This window comes from Parasteatoda tepidariorum, chromosome 2, assembly GCF_982258835.1.
Source record: "Parasteatoda tepidariorum strain Cologne lab strain chromosome 2, Ptep-v5.0, whole genome shotgun sequence".
NCBI classification, from domain to species: Eukaryota; Metazoa; Arthropoda; class Arachnida; order Araneae; family Theridiidae; genus Parasteatoda; species Parasteatoda tepidariorum.
The window spans coordinates 87,879,965-87,902,906 of NC_141756.1; the positions used below are offsets into that span (position 1 = coordinate 87,879,965).

The 22,942-nt window shown below is 28.1% G+C and overlaps 2 protein-coding genes across 4 annotated transcripts in view; one reads left to right on the top strand and one right to left on the bottom strand.

Moving 5' to 3' along the window:
• The first annotated feature begins 12 nt into the window (after positions 1-12).
• On the top strand, positions 13-12,200 carry LOC107443955 (ras-related protein M-Ras). Of its 3 annotated transcripts, none has more exons than XM_071177798.2 (7): positions 13-133; positions 421-519; positions 2,485-2,718; positions 5,910-6,063; positions 7,311-7,410; positions 7,911-7,990; positions 9,809-12,200. In XM_071177798.2, exons 3-7 carry the CDS (start codon positions 2,532-2,534, stop codon positions 9,882-9,884), a joined length of 597 nt encoding a protein of 198 aa, XP_071033899.1. In that variant the 5' UTR covers positions 13-133; positions 421-519; positions 2,485-2,531; the 3' UTR covers positions 9,885-12,200. The 3 variants fall into 3 exon arrangements, with proteins under 3 accessions (XP_071033899.1, XP_071033900.1, XP_015913470.2); XM_016057984.5 differs by having other exon boundaries at positions 84-309; XM_071177799.2 differs by lacking the exon at positions 421-519 and having other exon boundaries at positions 57-133.
• A 3,247-nt stretch (positions 12,201-15,447) lies between these two features.
• Positions 15,448-22,942, bottom strand: part of LOC107439850 (putative ubiquitin carboxyl-terminal hydrolase MINDY-4) — a 30,722-nt gene continuing 23,227 nt past the window's right edge. Inside the window, exons 10-12 of the mRNA XM_087156091.1 lie at positions 22,552-22,720; positions 19,324-19,456; positions 15,448-15,688 (exon numbers count right to left, since the gene is read on the bottom strand). Coding sequence (XP_087012217.1) covers positions 15,637-15,688; positions 19,324-19,456; positions 22,552-22,720 — 354 coding nt within the window. The 3' untranslated portion in view covers positions 15,448-15,636. The remainder of the gene's footprint in view (positions 15,689-19,323; positions 19,457-22,551; positions 22,721-22,942) is intronic.

Below are 22,942 nucleotides of genomic sequence, written 5' to 3' on the forward strand. Positions count from 1 at the left end.
TACTGGGTTAAGTTTCTAGTTTTGTAATCGATTACCATTTCGATATGTAATCGATATCACGAGTTTCCTGCTAATATGTAAACATGTCTCTGGTTTGAGATTTTAATGTCGATGATGAGTGTCATCTGCTATAGTAATTTGTTACTTATTTACTAAATTTTTCACTTATCGTTATCAATTATAAACAAAATCATAATTCGGATGAAAATTTTATAACGGGTGTTTTTTACAACTGTTAACTTAAAACAGGAGCAATAATTGAGGCCTTAGTTTCAATTTAATTGAATTATATAAATGTATTTTAATAAAGTAATTGTCGTTTTTTGGAAAAGAAATTAAAATATACTGGTTTAAGTTTTTTTTAAAATTATTATTCATAAGTTTACACCATATGAAATTTTAATTATTTTTCTCTTGCAGATAAACAGGAAATAGGATATCCATTACTTGACTCCAGTTAAATTTCGAATTACTTAGTTTTTATGGAAACATAAGAAAAAATAATTTTTAAATATAAAGGTAAACTGAAAATAATTATTAAGTTATATATTTTGGATTGTAATTAAAATTTTTCTTTTGGTTTATGTTATGAATCTAAAATATTAATAGTTTATTTTGTGAAGTTTCTCTTTATAAATTCAAGTCTATTACAGCTTTCAGTCAGTTTCATCGAATTAAATTTTTAAAATTACGTAATATTGCTGTCTAATGTTGCAAAGGAAGATGTGAGGATACTTTATACATGCACAGTAAATTATTAAACTAAAATGAGAGATATTTAATAAGGCAATATTAATGCTGATATAATTTACAAATTTTGGCAACTTCTAGGCAGTAGCCAGCAATAAAATAAATATCACTTATAAGGAGCAACTTGAAAAAATATAACTTTCAGCCACCTAACAAACTAACCTCTACATATTTTTTTTTTAAGAAAATAATATTGCAAGTTTAAAACCTCTTTGGCCTTTCTAGTGAATGTGAACAGCACTGTGGCAGAATCGTGATGACATTGGTGTTCTTTGTTACAAAGCTCTTGTAAAAAGATTTTTTCATTTGGTTAACAATAAAATTTAGTTTACTTCTCTGTGGTATTTTTTGAAAAATGTTTTTATCTTTTTCAGAATTTTTAAAAGATTTCCTTTCTCTAGTCTTAGAGGGGGAAGAAATGCTTGTGCTCATCTGTAATCTTTAATCTTGATCTTTCGCTCTTCGTTCTCTGTATAGGTTAGATATTCATAGCATGCAACATTCACCCTCAGTTTAGCTTTTTTTTTTTTTTGGAAAATTTTCTGACCTTTGACCCCAATCTTCCAATTGTTTAGTGCATTTTTTTCTCTCTTACAATAGTCAAAGTTTTTTTTTTCTGTGTACTTTTTATGCAGAATTGCTTATGTGAGCATGTGGTTATCCCTCTAATATGCAGAATTCCGTGAATAGGAAGTTTATGTTCTCACTTAATTGAATCTTCAACTTCTTGGCAAATTTTGCTGATGATTTGCATGGACTTTTTAATTTAGTATTTTTGATTACATATTATGACAGGTAATATTCTATTGTATTGATGCACTCAATATACACTAATTGTACCAGAGATTCATGTAGTTTTTTTTCCTTTCAATTATTGCTATTGATTTGTGATATGATCTTCTTAGACCCCACTATATTTCATGCAATTTTAGAAATTTGAATTGTTCGTTAAAGTATTTACTTTTTAATGCACTGTTTGTATACTTTTTTTGACAGTTACTGCTATTGACATAAACATAAATTTTAAAATCTAATATTTTTACGACAATATTATTTATTGAAACACCTAAATCTCGAAACACATATTTGAATGCCGCATTTTTTTTAAGAGTCTGGTTTGTGTGATTTTGTTGTAAATACCTGTGAATTTCTCTTTTGAACTTCGTCAATTGAATCTTTTTTTTGGATAGTTACTGTCACTAATTTCACAATTTTAAAATATTATTTTTTTAAATTTATGTGCTGACGACTTGCAAAATCATAAAGACATGTTTTTTTTTTTTTCTTCTAAGACGGGAGCATATCAGCATATGGAGATTTCTAATTATTCAGGGAGACACATACTCATCATCACCGTCACCAGTGATGCCCACAGGGAAAGAAAAATAAATATGAATTCAACAATGAAGCCTTTAATTTTATAAAAAAATATTTAAAAATCACTTTAATAAATATTATGAAAAATAAAATTATTTAATATCAATCTAGCATTAAATTATATGTCACATTTAAAAATGTTTTAGTATCTGAACTATTTTTTTAAGGGTATTTTATTTCATAACTCTGATAATAAATAAATAATTAAATGTAATAAAGTTATGCTGAAGAAGATTCTCATGAGGAGTGTTCATTTATAGCCTTAAAGTTAAATTATTATAGCATTTATAAATCAAAATTTATACTTTTGCATACATATTTTGCATGTCTTCTTATTTTTTTAATATTATCATTTAGGTAATCTAGGATAATTTTGCTACATCAATTGTATCCTAACAAAAAAAATGTCGACTCCACCTAATGATAATCTGACTAAGTATATGTTGGTTGTTGTCGGCGATGGAGGTGTTGGAAAATCAGCTCTAACTATACAATTTATTCAGAAATTATTTGTTCAAGATTATGATCCTACAATAGAAGATTCTTATCGCTCACATACTGAAGTTGATGGCCAGTGGTGCATATTAGATGGTATTTTATCTTATTTTATTAACGTTTTTAATTATTCAATATTTTAAATATTATTATGCATTTTTATATGAGATAATAAACAATTGGAAAAGTTCCAATTGAACAGTTTGTTTATAAGATTTTTTTATACAATTTAAATATTTAAAAAAAAACATGATTTATCTTCTATTTTCATATTTTATGTCCAGGTGTGCATTTTAGATAGTATTTACCCCATTAAACATTTGAATTATTTACATGACCTGTTCGATACAGCAATCAGATATACATTATCAAGCGATTTCGCTTCATGGCCTACAGTATCACAGATGAGACTATATTTTTTTACTCTTGTTGTTAATGATCGTGATCTGAACTGATGAATGTGATCTTGATGATCGGTACTTTTGTGTTACATCACATATTAGTGCGTAAATATGCTCTTTAATATGTATAAGAGTTGAACCTGAACAGATTAAAAGATTAGTTTTCATTCATATGTATATGTGACAATTTTTATTTTGCTTTTTGTTCTTGTTTGATGTTTGTCATTTTTCTAAATTATTAATTCACTTATAATTATAACTTTTCATAATTATGAAGAACAATTACTATGATTTTCAGAGTTCACCTTAGGGATAAAAAAGAGCAGGTTGCTTCTGCACTGAAAAGGGTTGTTTGAGTTTTAAAAGGCACTCACTTAACACTGTGAAAAATTTATCTAAATTTGTTAGATTATGTAATAACTGAATTTGATCCTCAACAATTTTTAAATTACACTCTTATACTATTTTCTGTGCATATTTCAAAAAGTAGGTAATTCTCACTCATTATCAAAATAAGAGAAAAATTTGTAGTTAATAAAAAAGAATTAAAAAATATTCTAAAAGACCATTCCGTGCATGTCTGTTTTTTCAAAAAACACGTAAACTAAAAAAAAGATAATAATTAGCAGCTCGAAAGCTTTTTCTTCTTATAAATTGAATTGAAAGTTATAATAAAATGCTGGCTTAATAATGCAGATAAAATGCAATTTCTTTAAACAATATATCTATAACACTCATATAAAAGGATTTATCTATAAACACAGATAATTTTACAAGTGTGTAACTATTATTTAAACAATGAATTATTATTTTTTTGTTGTAAAAAATGGAATATAAATAAAAAAGACAGTTATTTTGAAGGACAAGGATTTATTTTTATTAAAAAACACGTAAACTAAAAAAAAAGATAATAATTAGCAGCTCGAAAGCTTTCTCTTTTTATAAATTGAACTGAAAACAATTTCTTTAAAAAAGTATTTTTTTAAAATTACGTAAAAAATTTATTAATATATTCCCCCCTCCCGAAAAAAGAGAAAGTTAAAAAAATGTAACCTGTTGAAAATAATTCTAACAAAGTAAATATTTGTAATAATCCAAATTAAGTTTATAAACACAGATAATTTTACAAGTGTGTAATTATTGAAACAATGAATTATTTATTTTTTTGTAAGAAATGGAATGTAAATAAAAAAGACAGTTAGTTTGAAGGATAAAAATTTTTTTTATAAAGAAAAGAGGTTGCTTTTTATGGGGATCAAAGGGCAGGCAGAGTGGGCTGCCCTTCTAAATATGCATGGCGAGAAACACTGTAATTGATTACCAATTTGATAAAAATTCAGTTATCAGTCAGAAGATGTTTCTGATTGAATATTTTGGAGTCAAGATTAAATTTATAGTAATAATGCATTTAAAAATAATATGTATGTGTATACAGTGAACTCTCGATACTATGATATCCAATACAACAATAACTCTCTTTATTACGATTATGTTTCGTGGCCCCGACGAACTTGTATATGAGTTAATGTCATGCTCCTCTCAATATTACGATATTCTCTGAAGCAATAATCCCCTGCAAAACGATTTTTTCCCAAATTTCAACTTTATTTTTTCTTATTATTATTGGTTTCTAAATAATGTAAAAAAAAATTTTTTTTTTCATCTCTTGCCATTTTTTCCATCTTTTCTGACAAGAGAAGACGCACTGCTGACCACCCCAAGAGCTTCCACTCTTAGAATTGCCACCCTTTTCTGTTAAGTCACTGGTGTAACATTCCTATCTGATTTCATTTCCTTCATGTTAAAAGCTAATCATGAGTCACAAATGACAATAAGCATCACATTAACACCTGAAATAAATTTTTTTTTTTTGGTGAGGATGGGTGAAGTGGGATTTACAAACGAAAAGCATTTTCGTGCTTTAGATTCGATGCATACTTTGTTGGTTGTTTTGACAGTAACAAAAAAAATGAATGACAGTAACAAAAAAATGAATAAACAAACAAAACAGATTACTTTCAATAAAAACTGTTTTCAGGTATGTTTACGATCTTGTTTTCTGGATTTATTTCAATTGTTTTCAATATTTAACCATAATTAACACTCTGCAAATTAACTTTTTGCATAGTTTAAGAATACATTTATAGTTAATACATATATAACATTAAAAATAAAATACAAACTTATTGTGTCCCCGAAGTATGCAGGCCCACGATATAACAATATATCCCTCTACAATGATATATTTGGTCCCAAAAATATTGTTGTTAATAAAAAAATATATATTAAAATATATTAAATTTATTTTAAATATGTTACTAAATAAATATGTTTTAGCTCAAAAAATTACTTTTATTAGGAAAGTGAAATTAAAACTCATTCAAATTACTGTAGAGTTAAATATGAAACTAAATAGGCTAATCTCACGGATGATCCTTGGAATATTGTTTATCTTACATTGTATGCAAAAATATATTAATTCAATGTATTTAAAATTAAAAAAATATGTATATTTTACCCTCTGTTTATTTTTTATTTAATTTTTTCGTTTGTCTAAGGCTGAATTTTGATTTGCAGATAAGATTTATACATTTGTTTGCGAAAAATCATGTACCTTCTATAACATTTTGAAGTCAATGGAGGTCACCCCTTCTAAGAACCTCCATTAATGACCATTTTACTGTGGTGCAAAGAGTGGTCGTTCTCGAGAAGTTTCACTTTAATTATTTCTAGTTAGTTTTTGTTATATTTTTATGCAGTATTACCTACTGTAGTTTCAACAACACTGCCAAATTACTATCACATGAATGATATTGAATTTAAAAAATAAAAAATATGCTGAGTATATACATTTATTTATACTATTCTTTTGTTATTCCATATCAGTTTTGGATACAGCAGGACAAGAAGAATTTAGTGCAATGAGAGAACAATATATGAGGAAAGGAGATGGATTTCTAATTGTATACTCGGTGACCGACAAGCAGAGTTTTGAAAATATCCGTCACTTTGTCACTCAAATTCTTCGAGTTAAAGATAGGTACTCACCTCACTATTTATATTATATCGCTGTTGATAATATACTCAACTCTTTTTTAAATCAAATCTGAAGGAAACTGTAAAAATATTTTAATATTTTTATGCACGAAATTTTTTTGTTTTTCATCAAGTTGAAAGATTACTCACTAAGCAATATCCCACTTTCTATTGTACACTTCAGGCTTTGATGTTTTGAATATCTTATGACAACTTAATTTATGATTGCTATTTCAAAAAATGTAAACATATCTATTTTGACTTATAAAAAAAAAATTGAACTAGAAGAAATAGTATTGTAATAAGAAAGATGGGAAAAATTTTGTAATCTTATTGCAGTTGCATATATGAGAGTCACTTTAATTTATCTGCTATGAAAAGATATGTTAACTAATTCTGAATTATAGCAGTTTTTAAATGTTTGAATGAAAATGTCTCTTTAGAACCCTTAATTTTTTGAAAAAAATTTTTATTTCTGAAGTATGCAACAATTATTTCCTTTTCGCAATTTTTTCATGACCTTGAAATTTTGTTTGAAGAAATTTATTTGGCTTTCATGAAATATTTTGAGTATTAGCAACTATTTTAATTTTCTTTTCTTGCTGTTAATTTTATTTATCATGATGACGTTATAGTTAATGGTGTGTGTGCAATGTTTTGATCACTTATTTAGCTGTCCTCTAACATTTTAAAAGTTTTGAGAGTTTATACTTGGGTTTATTTGCATCTAGAAGTTGTGTTTCCAAACTTCTTTGTCATTTGTTCTAGAAGTTGTGTTTCCCTTAATAATTTTTATACATTTTTAACATTGATATAAAGTCGATTACAAAAGCTGGTGAAAATACGTCTACTATGTATTCATTGTTATATTTTCATCTAACACTGCTGTTGTATTTTTATCGTTGCCAGGAAAATGAATTTCTTTTTTTTAAAGCTAAGAGAAATGTTATATTAAAGAATTATGTGGAAGAAAAAATCTAAGTAAGGACAGTGTTTTGGGAAAACAATTACCTTACTGGTTATTTTCCAACACTGGCTATTTTCTAGATTTAAAATTTTTAGTTGTGTGTTTATTAAAATAATATACATTGCACGCTTTATTTTGATTTTTAATTCCATTGCAGTGATCCTATTTTAGTTGTAGCCAATATATTTGGTTTATTTTTTTTCCAATTATTTTTGACATTTATTAGAAAAGCAATGCATGTCTCTTAGATTGATTTTCAAGCCTTTATGTTGTTATTATTTTAGGGATCAATATCCTATGTTAGTTGTTGCCAATAAAGTTGATTTGGTACATTTGCGTAAAGTTTCAGAAGAGAATTGTAAAGATTTATGCCAAGAATTGAAAGTAAGTTTTATTTATTTATTAAAAAATTTTTAAGACACACATTTGTTTTTACATCTCAAAAGTTAAAAAACTGAAATAATTAACTTGCATAATTTGTCATTATTTATGATATTTTATGGAGAAATATTTAAAGCAAATTAGTTTCAAGGTATAATCAAATTATTATTTATTTTTATTATTATTATTTAGCTCCCCATTGCAAATAACACAATTCTGTTGTATGCTGTATACAAAATGAACTCTTTGATTTTAATAATTTAGAAAAATAATGTATTTAGTATAATTTAATAATTTTTTTAGATAATTTTTGCTGTTTAATCATTATGTTTTTTAAAAACTTGTAGTCATTAATTTCAAAATTTTATGATGCAATTTCACTTATTTTTCATTATTTCAAATTAAAAGCTAAAAATAAAAATAATTTTAAGAAGTTAAAAGACTAAAAAAGGTATTTTGCACAATTTTATGTGGAAAAATAATAAAAAACATTTTTGTTACAGATTCCATACATAGAGACTAGTGCCAAAGATCCACCATTGAATGTTGATACTGCATTTCATGAGATTGTACGGATAATTCGGTTAGTTGAGTTTATTAACTACTTTTATTTTAACCTTCATTTTTTTTTAAATATAAAATTAATTTAAGTAAAGGTTGTTCTAAAGATTATATGTGTAATTTTATCTTGTTCTAAGCATACATGTTGAATATACCACAGCTATCATTTGGTTACATCATTTGTAAGCTCAAAATGTTAAAAGAATATTGTTTGCATAAGTTATTGCTCAGTTGTTACTTAGTTATGTCCTTTTTATGCTTATAAAGTGAAAAAATATTGTTTGCATAAGTTATTGCTCAGTTGTTATTTAGTTATGTCCTTTTTATGCTTATAAAGTGAAAAAATATTGTTTGCATAAGTTATTGCTCAGTATTACAATTTTAATCACTACTTAGACTGAAATAAAAAATAAATAAAAGATATTTGCATAATAAATCACATACTCAGTCTCTAAATATTTTTTTCAACTGTTGGAAGTAGCATCCATAATTTTTATTTTTCAGATAGGAATGTGTCACTCTTCCATAAAATCAGTGGCCATCCCTGAAATATTCTGCACTACTAAAATCTCTTTAGTTAAGCCTATAAAAATATGAATTTTCATTGTATATTTACTCTCAAAAGACTCTTTCTGCTCTGTAAACTTCTCAAATTTTTTGTTTATCATTTTGTAAACACCTTTTGTGTAGTATTTAGCACATTTCTTCTTTCTTTTCCTTTCTTAAAAAGTAAAATGTATATTTAACGATACTTACATATTATCCCATCTACCATTTTCATCTAATTTGAAAGCAACCGTCAAAATATTGTTTTGGCAACAATTTTGAATTATGACGTATTCTACAAGCCTAGCCTAGTCAGTCCATCCATATTTGTTTTTGTAGAGAATGTTTTTTCTTCTGCAAATTTTTTTGATTATTTAGCATTTCGTTTTGAGTCAAAATAAATTTCGAAGTGGTTCAATTTAATATTTTAAATATTTAATAATTTAAATATTTTCTCAGGTTTACATGCAGGGTTGCCACAGACGACTAAAATGCAACTATTTGCAACTATTTCTGGTAAGAGGTGACTATGGCAACTTTTTTTGCCTGAAAAGGCTATAAAAGCAACTATTTTCAGAAAAGGGAGACTATTGGGAGACTTTTCTGTACTCCTAGCGATGTTTTTTTTCCTTCTTTTTTAAGCATAAATTGGGTGGAAAATTTACACCCCACAAGATAGTTTCTGGACACACTGAACTTTTTTTTTCTTAAAAAATAAAAAATGTAGCAAATTTGAGTCTTCACTTTTTAAGTCGTTCAATCTGTGCAGGCTCCGTTGTTAGTCTATTTCATTTCTTGATCGCCTTTTTAATGATTATTTCTACGGAATTCTGCATGATTTTAAAAAAATTATGCGATATTACAATGCGTGAATTTCAAATTTGAGTAATCACTTTTCATATATATACATATAGACATTTACGCTTATATAAAAATGATCATATTTGCCACCAACTTCACTGAATGGATCATGGTATATGACAATTAAGTCATTTACAAAATTTTAGTCATATTTTTGATGAATTTTAGTTCTTATTTAGGCAACTATTTTCATAGTTTTTGGCTACTATTTTCATGTTTTAGGCTACTGAAAGCAACTGTTTTGTTCATTTTTTTCTGTGGCAACCCTGTACATGTCTATTTTTTCTTTTATTCTTATATTCAATTACTATATATGAATAAATTTAAAAGTCACTAAAATAAGGTTGGTGAAAATGATTGATAGGACAATACATAAATACCCATGTAACTGAAGCAACATGTTTGGTGTTTTTAAACTAAATTTTTTCTTTAGAACTCATCCTCCAATGCAAGATAAAGGAAGGCGTCGTTTCTGGATCAGAAGAGGAAGCCATTGTGCTCTGATGTGAATCGTACATTTTTGCAATATTCTTTTGTAAACAAAATTACATAATATATTTGTATTAATCATATTGTGTTAGCTGCTTGACTACAATTTTATGTATTACATTTTGTGATAGATGAGATGTTGATATTTCTACAATTTTATGCAATGTTGCACGGAAAAGAAAAGTTTAAAAGTTTTTTCTCTAGTTATCTGAAAAACAAAATAAATATTCTAGATTGCATTTTTTTAATCAAAAATTTTACTCTGTACAAATTGTTGCAACTCTATACTAGTCAATAACACATCTTAACTATATTTCTACTAGATTATTTTATTTACTTATGTTTACATTACTGTTGGTGAATCAAACTATTTGTTGGGAATGACATTTTATACGAAAGTTAAAGCACATCTTTTTACTTGGTTTCTACCAACTTATTTTATTTAAAGCATAGAATTTGCTTGTTCCTAATTACTGCTCTAGTTAAACTTGCATTTTAATTTCTAGTTCCTAACCACTGCTCTAGTTTTTGTAAAGTTGAGCTCTAATTTTTTTTTAAAGCTATTGAGGTTGTTGACTTATAAGTTGGTTATTTAATTTTTCTCATATATGAAGCATAAATTAATACTAACATTAATTTAGGTTTACCCCCCCCCCCCCCCGTTATTTCTAACCCATTTATCAATTTTAAGAATGAATGTTAGGACTAAAATAAGAAAACTCTCTCACAACTTATAGCTGACATTTTAAAACAGTAAATCGAAAGAAATGTTTAGATACTTGTAACTATTTTAGACCATCTTAATTATAAATTATATGATTTTTTTTTCAATTTTAAAACTCTATTTTGATTGAGATGGTAAAAAGAATTAGCAACATTGCAGGAACTAACCATGGCAAAACCTGTAATGGTTTAAATTTCTTTTGTTGATCTTTGATGTATAAAAGTGTGATTTTTCTATTTTTCTCAATTTTAACTATTTAATATTTATACCTTTAAAGTGGTATTCTGTTGTTGTGCCATTTAATTTTTACTACTATCAGGAAGCAAAATTAGATAATAGTGTAATGTTTTATCAATGCAAATGTATTGCTTGATTTTTCAGAAAAGTTATGTAAAAAGTAATTTTTATATAATATATGAAATAACTTGCATTCTTATATAAATTATACAGAAAAGATTTCAAAATGGGAGCTTAAATTAAAGATTAATGCATTTAAATAGCTGGAATCATTTAAATTATTTTTTTTTAATTCTCTGATTCAATTTCAAACTTATTTTTATTTATTTTCCTGGCAAATATTAAAATACTATCGATGATTTAAGCAGCATTTTAAGTAAAGCACTCTGTGGGAAGAAATATCTGATTAATGTGCAGTTAAGTTGCAACCGATTACAGGTATTCTTTGACGAAATTTCTGCTAAATACTCCTAAATGTTCTCTTGATAGATTATCTTCTTTTAAGCAATTAAAAAAAAATTTCCCCCCCCTTTTATTTCTATGTGATTGCTGCGGCCAGCGTGGTTAAATTTATTATCAATTTCAACTGTGAATAGTTTAATCCATATTAGGAATATTTAACTGAATAATAAAATCATTTAGCAATAAATCATTTTTCCCTAGACTAATTTTGCATTTCTGGATATTATTTTATATATATATTAATATGTTGCAGTTAAGGTTTTTAATATGTTGGGTAGAAATAAGTCAAACTCCTACATAAGAAATTTTCTATACTGCCTATTTAGAACTGTTTATTGATTACTGTTTTATAAAACTTATTTTTGTACATAAAAATTTAATGTTTTACTTTTTATTGTGTGTTTTCAGTTGTGCAATAATAAATATATTATAGTTATTTATTTTTCTGAAACAATGAGATGGTGTAGTAGAAAGTTCTGCATTTAAGGATGAACCATGGCATATTTTAATAAAACAATCTTTATTTAATAGATTATTGTTTATTAGTTAGTTCAATATATAATTTGTTCTATTCTTGTCATTTTTATTTTGCATTTAATGAGGCTATTCCTTATTTAAGAGAGCTTATTTCTACAGCTTTAGTTGTTTTAATTACTTTTAACAGCCTAATGATAAAGCATTTAATTGCTTTTATTAAGTATTTGTGTTAAATGTTATATGTCTACTTAATTTTTATGTATCATTTGAAGTGTAGGCTAATTGTGTAGTAAAGCTGAGTAATTAATGTAACTAAATATTGTGTGAAAATTTGTGTGTTCGTAACATTGTCGTCTGTTTGTAATGGTACATTACTCATAATTATTTTGTGACATTGGCTTGAAATTTTAATAAAAAGATTATGTTTGCTTCAGAATCTGAATTTTTTTTTAAATGAAATAAGTACTATGAAAAATGTAATTGTAAATTATACTATCTCTTTATATTAAAATATAATAAAATACTCTGGTTTGGGTGTTCAACTTAATTTTATTTCGCTGCTCAAACGCTAGAAGACTTAGGAACATGGTACTATGACAGTGTATAGAAAAATTTACAGGAAAAACAATGAGAGGGGGATTTAACTTTCAGTAGTAAGTTCAAATATTATTTATTGTTGTAAAAATATCTCGCTTGCCTCCTTTTTCAGTTGCAGAAATGCAACTAAGGAGTTGACAATGCTATACTGGAACTTAGCGCAAGCATTTTTAATTTTTTTTAGAAATTCTTAATTGTTTGAAAGTTATTGTAATTTTAAATGCTTTTTCCTCACACGTTTTGCTATAAATAGTTACTACCTATCAATGTTAAGGTCTTTTTTATTAAATTTTTATTTGTGAACGTAACATAAGCTTTTTAAAAATAAAATAAAAATACTTAGTAGTTTGAAAAATATTACAATTTTAACTCTTTGTATCACCGCGTTACATATCTGCAACATACATGAAAATTCAATCCTATAATGAGGTGGATTTACCTATAAAATCGAACTAAATTCAGGTAAAGAAAATATTGCAAACTCGGGGGAACCAAGTCTTGGTGCAGCTGCCAATATTATAATGCGTTTAGCAAGAATTGTTCCACGACATAATTGCAGGATATACAATTTTTTTACAACAATCCCCTTGATTGTATATTTGGCTAAGGAGGGATTGAAAAATGTGGTGTGAGACCTTGTTACCATAAAAACAACATTTTCAAAATTTTTCACATGAAGTTTTAAATATATTGGAATTTTTGTGCTATTTTTCACGATATTGGAGGTGTTCAATCAATGCTTTTTATCAATAAATTTTTAATTTTGAGGTCTTAATTTTTTCATTATTTTTTACACGCTTAATATGATGTATTCTAACATCCGCGTAAATATTTCTTAAATCGGAGCTGTTGAGTTACAAAGGGTTAAGTCTTTTTTTTTTCCAGATTTCTTCCCACTTTTTTGCTTTAAATATTGACTATTATTATTTTATGCTGTGCTTTTTATTTATTTATTTTTTGATCTCTTTTGTTTTTAGAAAAACGAGATCGGCTTAACTTTTTCCCTGCTCGGTTTGGTATCAATGAAGGTAGAAAATAGAAGGAATCAGTAGCGGAACAAGTTCCTTCTTTCACTAAAAATTGGAGGAAAAAGGAATGTGTTTCCAGACTTACATATATATATTAAACATGTGATGCCACAGTATACATGTTAATTTTCGGATAAGTTTTGTAGGTGCAGTAGTTGTTTTCAAACAACATTACATATCTAGAAGGCAAAAGAGTGCTGTTACATCAAAACATTGAGATAGTTAATGTAAATATTGTATGGTATTAGAAAATCAACATATTAGCATATCATCTGTGTCGTAATTAAAAAAAAACATTTATTAAAAAGATTCAATTTGTAACTAATATAATTTCTGATAAAAGAGACACTACTGAAACATGCATTATTATGATAGTCAATCCTAAGCTTGGAAACAGTGTGAAGGGAAGTTACCAGAAAAACATTGCCATAGCCAATTTTTTTAGGTTACCCAATTAGGTACTATAAGTTTTTGTTAAACAGATTGACCTCAGTCCCAACTGAGGTGATCTGCACTTAGCTGTATAAAAGTCCCTTTTTTGTGTGTGTGAATCTAAGCTTTTTAAAAGATCTTTTTTCCAGCAGGCTTAAGTTTCTCTCGTTGGAGAGATATGAGTGACCTGACAGCAAGAACAATAAATTAATGGTAACGACGTTTAATTCAGAATCTTTCATTCATCTTAAAGCAATTTTTGTGTTCCTGTTTTGGCCACCACGTGTCACTCAAGTAGTCAACGCACTGCATGGAATCAAACTGTTTGTTGTAAGAATTACCTGCTTTTTTTTCTTATATTAAAAAATTTTGTGGCCCTCCAGTGTCTGTAGATTTAAATTGGATGTGTAATATTGAGTTACACAAACTTGTATAAATATGAAAGTAAACTATTTTTTTTTTTTGTGTAGTTTGAGCTCCAATCAAATAAGGCTTTTATTTTACTTGAAGGAATACTGAATGTTCAAAATGATGAAAATTCTTTAAACATTCGAATTCATATTTCTTTATAATCCAATATTCATACTATCAAAAATTTCATCAGTAATTAAACAATTGAGATCGGATCTTTTGTTACTGAGATGACAATGATATAATTCTGTAGGGTATTGTGCAATGAAAAGTTCTCAAATTTCCAATGTTCTGCCTCTAATGGCGTTATTTCTTTTGAAGATAAAGGAGACTTATCTTTTGGAGAACACAAATTTCGCAAGATGCATACATATATATATATATATATATATATATATATATATATATATATATATATATATATATATATATATATATATATAAATATATATATATATATATATATATATATATATATATATATATATATATATATATATATATATATATATAAACAATTTTCTTTACTTGCATCAAATAATGGTTAGGGCTAATATAAATTTCAGCATAACTTATCACTGTTAGACCTACCTGACATTATAAAAATCTTAAACCTATTGTGAAACACTACCAAACACACATCGAAAAAACTTGGAATTATGGCGTCAGTGCCAAGGCACTAAGGACGGAACTCAAAAAAGTCCTTGCTGACAGATATTTTTTGATTTTTTTTTCTTCTAATATTGCATTCACGTATTATGTTATAATAATGGTAAGCTTCAAGGCGGCTCTTTTAATAAATGCGTGTTTTTTAGTAATTAAATTTAATTTTGTTATGTTTCATTTTTTATTTTCTTTTGTATTTTTTTGTGGTGTATTTTTATTTATTGGGATGAAAATGAGGATTTTATTGTATAAGTTATAAAGTGATGTGCAAGAAACTTTTTGACTTTCCTTGAAAATAATATTTTTCGTAGAAATTAGTTAGCTAATTAAAATTGTTTCATGAAATTTCATGTCATGACTCAAACTTGAATCAATGCTTTGTCTTACAATTTAATATTATTATAGAAAATATTGTAAGAAAAAATCTCCTACATATATAGAGAAAATTAATCCTAAACTAATCCCCCCCCCCCAAAAAAGGGAAGTCATTCTTTGGTATTGTTAAAGTTAAATTTCAGCTTTCTTTCATACAACTGAGCTTAGCTTTTTCATCAATAATTTTTTTATTCAGAATATAAAGATTGTTAATTTATTTGTGTACAATTTTGATTATGTATTCTTGTTCGATATCGTTTGTATAAATATCATATAAATCTAATGACAAAATGTACAAAATCGATCGTAAACTCTGAAGTAAAAAAATATTAAAAGAAATTTTCTTCTCATCTAAAAAATTATTTACAAGTCCAAATCTTCTTTTTTCTTTTCCAATATTGTTGCTTTAGGCCACCTGGGGAAAAGTAAATGATGCGAATATTAAATCGAAGTCAGCAGAACTTAATAAATGCAACTCTTTCTAAATAATCAATTTCACCATTAGCTTTAATTTCAACAAGATTGTCAAATGGTTTCAAACTTAAGAGTGTATTAGATCTTTTGCGTCCGAGGTTCGCATGTTAGAATAGGTAGATGAAAAAATTCAGTAGCGGGAATAGGATAACAGTTAAAAATACTGAATTATTGAAAATTGAAATTAAATGTCATTCTCTGATCGTATGAAGGTACAAAATTTGAACGAAGTCCGTTGAGTTGTTCTAGAGAAAATGAATTTTTAAATTTACGTCTTTTTACATCCAGTTACCAAAAACTAATAAATTGATTTCGTTTAAATATTGCATTTTGCCTTTAAAATTGTATCAAAATTTGTACATCTTACCATGTATAAGTTTTTCGACTATGTGTAAAAAAAAAATAATAAAAACAAATTAACAGTTATAAGAAATTTAAGTTGATTTTTTGCAGTTAAGTTTAGAAGTTTAAATAAGTGTATTTTCTATAGGGAGTTATCTTATTATAAACGAATCTTACAGTTGTAGGCAGAAAAAAAATTCGATTCACTTTGAAAGTTATCGAGATATAGCAAAAAGTGGAATTAGCATTAAAGGGTTCGTATTTTCAACCGTCCACCTGACCAAACTTTTAGGAGGTGTATATGTTTTTATTATATATATATATATATATATAATATATATATATATATATATATATATATATATATATATATATATATATATATATATATATATATATATATATATATATATATATATATATATATATATATATATATATATATATATATATATATATATATACCTTTCAGTTCATATACTGAAATTAATTTTTTTTTTTTTTTTTGTAATTGGGTTCTCCCGAAATTTTTCAAATTTCTCACAAATCTTCCACGAATTTCGTTTTTTTCCCACGACAAGCTTATAACATTACTTATAATATTTAATATATCATTCTAAATAACTTGATATTAATTGAAAAAGAACTTGCATGATTTTTAATAGGTATATGTATTAACCATTGTATATATATTAACTATATTTATTCTCACCACTTACTTCTGTATTTCTGTTTCATTGTTTTATACTTATAAAACGTACAATATATATATATATATATACAATAAAATAAATAAATACAAGAAAATTAAGAGAAACAATAAGTTTCATTTATTGCGCATAAGCTGCAAGTAAACAGAACTCACTAGATAAGTTCAAAAAGAGGATAAGAACAAGGAAAATTATAGACATATGAAAAAAAAGGGGAGGAAAGGAAAAATAATTATGAAAAAAAATATAACAAACAACTGGGAGAAAAAAAGGATGAAATATTTTTAAAAATCCGGAAAATAAAAGATAATATCTTTTCATCAGCCCGCACGATTATATCCGCAAAAAAGAGTGCTTTCTTATCCGAACGTACTCTTTTTTGCTGATATTAATATATAAGAGTGGTTTCTTATCAGAAAGCATTATTTTTTGCGGATATAATCGTGTGGGCTGATGAAAAGATTATATCTTTTATTTTCTGGATTTTTAAAAATATTTCATCCTTTTTTTCTCCCATTTGTTTGTTATATTTTTTTCATTATTATTCCCCCCCCCCCCTCTTTTTTTTCATATGTCTATAATTTTCCTTTGTTTTATCTTCATTTTGAATTATATATATATTATTATATATATATATATTTGTGAATGTGAGACAATTTTAATTCTCGTAAGAGCGCGACAACGTATACAAGTTTAGGAACCCTTAAACCCCAACTGTAAGCTCTAATAAAATAATGCATTGCTTTTCGAACGAAATTAGTAAGTTAAATGTTTTTAATCATAAAAAGTTTTGAGCGAAATGTATCAAACAGCAGTTTTTATACACTGGTTATCATAAATTAAGGAAAATTCACAAAAATCGCGATAACTCAAGAAATTACACATGGAATTTTATGAAACTTACCCACAATATACAACACATAGTAAGGTATTAAACAACATAAAAAGAAATTATCAGACATTAATAGTAGTATAGAAATTAGCACATGTATAAAATAAACAAATTGGAAGTATCGGTTTGCAATAGAAAAAGTACCTTTAATATGGAATATGATTGCCTCTAGAAGCAATACAGCACAAACAGCGATGTGTGATGCTTTCAATTATGCGGTCTATCAGTTCAATAGGAAGTGAGAGCCATTGCTCTTGTAAAGCAGTTGCAAGGGTCTGAGGGGGCGGATTGATGGCAGATACACGCCTCCCTAGAGCATCCCAAACGTGCTCGATAGGATTCAAGTCCGGGGATCGAGCTGGCCACTCCATGCGAGTAATTGTTTCCTGTTGAAGATAATCATCAACAATGCGAGCTCTGTGTGGTCTTGCATTATCGTCCTGTAACAGGAAGCAATCACCAATTGCCCCGGCATATGGGCGCACATAAGCATCAAGGATGTTGTCTCGATAAACCTGAGCATTCACGGTTCCCCTTGGAAAGACATGGAGGTATGTGCGCCCTCCTAAGGATATGCCTCCCCAAACACAGACACTGCCTCTTCCGTATGCATCTCTTTCACGGATGTTTGATGGATGATAACGGGTCCCAGGTTCTCTCCATATCAAATAACGTCTACTGTCACTTTCTAGACTAAACCTGGACTCATCCGTAAAGAGAACAGGCCTCCATTGATCTGACGTCCAGTGGACATGTTGTCGGGCCCACTGCAAACGGTCTCTCCTATGGCGTGATGTGAGCGGCACGCAAATGGCTGGTCGTCTCGCATACAGACCACCTTCGTGGAGCCTTCTGCGCACAGTTGACGTTGACACCAACCTTCCGGTGGCTGCAGCAAGAGAGGGTCTAAGATGTGTCGGAGTAGCGGTTCTATTCCTGCGTGCACTTAATGTCAAATATCGGTCATCGGCACTGGTCGTAACAGTTGGCCGTCCTTGACTGAACCTCCTAGATGCCGAATCTGTGGTTTGAAATTGCCTCCAAAGTCTATGAACCACAGATGGACTCACATTTAGCCATCTGGCCACTTCTGATTGACTCTGCCCTGCCTCTAGTCTCCCGATGGCTCTCCATCGTAGTTCTTCAGGCAAATGATGCCTAGAGGTCATTATTACGAATTGGCTATCTCAGATTTTCAATGTCGCAATCACAGTAAAATTTGTGTGCTTTCTCTCAAACTTGGACTTTTATGCTCCAGGCAGATGACGTAAGCCGAGTGCAGCGCCACTAATTTGCATATTGCAATTTTACTCAGCTACTCTTAGTGGACAACATATGCAAATTTTGCACGGTTTGGCTTACTTTTGAAAGAGTTATCGCTATTTTTGTGATTTTTCCTTAATTTATGATAACCAGTGTATTTAGCATGAACGGTTCATTCGTGGCATTTTTTTTTTACAAGAAAAGTAAGTTAATAATAATATATAAATTTCAAACTCATGTTAGTAAGTCACTTAGCATCGTTTGCCATAAACATAAAAGAATAATCGTACACGCTTATGATGGTTAATTTTTATGATTTTTAATGCATTCGCAGTAAATAAAAAAAGAAACTTCTATTTTTGAATTTACCTTGTATAAATGCACTTAATTACTGGATTTTTAATTCCATTATCATCTTCAGTCTCCTTTTCCTCCTTAATTTTCTTTTCATCCTTAATTTTCTTATCATCCTTAATCTTTTTATTGATTTTGTGGTATGGTTCTAGAAAAAAGCAAACATAATAACTTAAAACGATAAGAAATTTTGGTAGTGTTGTAAAATGTTTTAAATGCAAGGCAAGTACAGTCCCTGGCCAAAATATTAGACGCACTATAATATTCTATGTAAAATCTTAATAATCAGGTGATACTGCACAAGTTTATTGTTTTTACGCGGCTAAAACCGGTTTGCACCTGTTTACGTATGTGTATCAATTTGTTAACATTGTAATGCAATACTTTATGAAAATAAATACAAATAGGGAGCATATAAAAAAATCACGTGAATAAAAACCCATTACACGTATGTTTAAATAGAAAAGTATTGCAATAAACACGTGAAAAACATGTAATTATTAAAAAACTACAGTGCATCTAATAATTTGAAATAATTATTACAATCTATCTATCTATATATATATATATTTCTCTTACACGGCACCAAAAAAAAGCCTCATTACAACTCCCCGAATGGCAACGTTAGAAAACCGACCAATGATTGCTGCTAAAAATGTCACATGGTATATGTCACATGAGGTGGCTCAACATATAGCGCTTTTAAAAACGGAAACAATAACCAGAGTGAGCATTATCAGGTTGTTCAATTAAGATTCATGCCCTAAAAACATGATAATATTTATTTTAAACTCAATTAGAAATTAATTAGGCTAGCCTTCTCCATGACTATAACAATACTATACTATGTCTTATATACAATACTATGTCTTTGATGATAAAATACTATGTCTTTGATGATAATATACTATGTCTTTGTGCTAGAACATTGTGTTCATTGGCGAGCGAGCGCAGCGATCCATGGTTCACGGCGTGAACCACATAGGATTGCGTAGCATTTCTCGGGGGTTGGCGAGTGTTAGCGAGCAGGGGGCGGAGCCTCCTAGTATTATATAAAACGCTAATACGTAAGTATGTATCAATAAAACCGATGATATTTCTTTTCTCGCGCTGGCAACAGTTTTCATTTTTAATTGATTGGATTCGGCGCGCAAGAGCACGTAGTGAGCAACCAGATAAGAATAACCAGAGTGAGCATTATCAGGTTGTTCAATTCAGATTCATGCACTAAAAACATGACAATATTTAATTTAAACTCAATTAGGAATTAATTAATTAATTGAAGTGAGAATGCTTTAAAAGGCCGTTGTTGAATTGATATTTTTCTACTGGGAGCTACCTAAACGTCTAAAAAACGTTTAAGTGTTTGTATTGAATGCATTAAATTTTTTTATATTTCGCGTTCATTTATGCATTGAATTTTCACGCTTTAAAATGCAGAATATTAGTGAAGCAATATTTGATGATTTATTTTGCTAATATGTTTCTTATTTAGCTAATGTTTTGATTTTTTCACCATGTACAATCTAAATAGCTAATATACTTTTTTAAAAGCCAATAAGAACATTGGTAGAATTCTTCTACATAAGTACAATACTGTGTCTTTGATGATAAAATACCATGTCTTTGATGATAATATATTATGTCTTTGTGCTAGAACATTGTGTTCATTGGCGAGCGAGCGCAGCGAGTCATGGTTCACGGCGTGAACCACATAGGATAGCGTAGCAATTCTCGGGGGTTGGCGAGCGTTAGCGAGCAGGGGGCGGAGCCTCCTAGTTTTATATAGAATCTTATAGTGCGTCAAATGATTTGACCAGGACAGTAAACGATACTTGCTCTTGAGGGATATTTCAAAAGAGGAAATTATTAGTAGTTTGACTTTTGAAAGTGAATTTTAAATTTTTTTGTCATATTTTTATAGACATTAAAAGTAAATTGAAATTAATGATTAAAAATTTAGGGGGTGGCAGTATTAAAATACGCAATTCTATCAAAATAAATAAAAGTTAATTATTTTTTGTCGTATACTAGACTTTAAAAGTAAATGGAAATTAATGACTAAAAGTTTAGAGGGGTCGGAGTATTAAAATACGCACTTCTATCAAAATAAATAAAAGTTTAATAGATTCAAGTGTTTTTTTTAAAAAAAATGAATAAAAGCACCAGCAATAATCTTGAGGAGTTAATCCGATTTACACGCGTTAAGACTCAATCTTCGTAATACTTAAATGTGCCAACTAATTAGTTTAAACGATATTTTAAGTTACGAAATCAGGCACAAAAACGTACTTTCTCTTAATAAACATACCTTTTCTTTCGATGGATTTAATTTTCAGACTTCTGGGGGAGGGGGGGATAATCGCAATCTAGAAAATATGGTTATAATAGTTTCGTCAGGACGCGGTTGAAAGTTTGGACACCTTACGCTAATTTTACCTTTTTTTTGTTATTTTTACCTTCAGCAAATCAAAAAATATTTTGTTCACTGTTATAAAATGTGTTTTTCCAAAGATAATCTCATGCAAAAAATAATTTTAAATATTTATTTCTTATTATTTTATTTAATACCATTCGAAAAAAAGTTTGAATTATAAAACATACAAATTTTTACACCACATTAAATAATGTATTTTTCGGTTTCAAAGTGGAAGGTTCGAACAAAATCGATCATAAAGTTTCTAAGTTACCAAATTTTCAAAAATGTGTAATTTTAAAATTTGATTTATTACTTTTTATCATTGCTTGATTAGATAAATTTTATTTTTAAATTTAATAATGATAAAAAAAGTAATTGTAAAAAAATACGTATATATCTTTTCATTCTCTTTCAATAACTCAATTTTAAGGAGCAAAATCAATCTTCCATTTTGATGATATCATTTGAATAGTTTCCTAGAAATGAAGTTTTGATTCATCATAAAGTTTTTGTTCCTCAAACTAAACTTTCCCTCAAAGTTTTTAATTTTCTCATTTATTACATATAATGTAAATTGATTAATCCAATAAATTGGAATATTTATCCAAAATTGTGTCTGAAAATCATAAATGAAATTCGGATCTTTCTGAAAAGTTCGAACCATTACGATACTGGTATTATTTAAATAGATGCTATTAGCACTTAAATCATTAAGTAATTAAAAATGGAGCATATTCTTTTACCTCTTATCTGTTGATTGATTGATAGTGTCTGATTAGTTCAATGACATAGACTATAAATTAAAAGAAAAAAATTTAACATACTTATTATAAAAGCTGTCTCAGTTTTGTCAAAACCATCATAGTGATGCAAAGTGAACTCGTCTTGGGAGTTCATTAAAATTCTTTTTGATGTTCCGAACAAAACAGTGTAGTGGTGGCCACAGATCAACAAAAATATAGGGTACATAGGATTTTTGTAGAAGCTCCCAATCTATAAATTTAAATGAATACAGTAGTAGTAGTACTGGTAGATTCGATAGTACTGGTAGATTCGAATTCCGCACCCGACTCGCACCTATCACAGTGCAGGCTTGAAATATCCTTTGTTGTAGACGGATCATGGGTTAAATTCTCCTTGCAGTCAGGCTAACCGTGGGAGGTTTTCGTGGTTTTCCTCTCCATGTAACTAAAATGCGGATCAGTTCCATCAAAA

What these genes read in the sequence shown, in the direction of transcription:
- LOC107443955 (XM_071177798.2), top strand. Translation starts at nt 2,532, where the DNA reads ATGTCGACTCCACCTAATGATAATCTGACTAAGTATATGTTGGTTGTT. An exon ending in CCAGTGGTGCATATTAGATG is followed by an intron (nt 2,719 to 5,909) that starts GTATTTTATCTT and finishes ATTCCATATCAG; the next exon opens with TTTTGGATACAGCAGGACAA. An exon ending in GAGATTGTACGGATAATTCG is followed by an intron (nt 7,991 to 9,808) that starts GTTAGTTGAGTT and finishes TTTTTTCTTTAG; the next exon opens with AACTCATCCTCCAATGCAAG.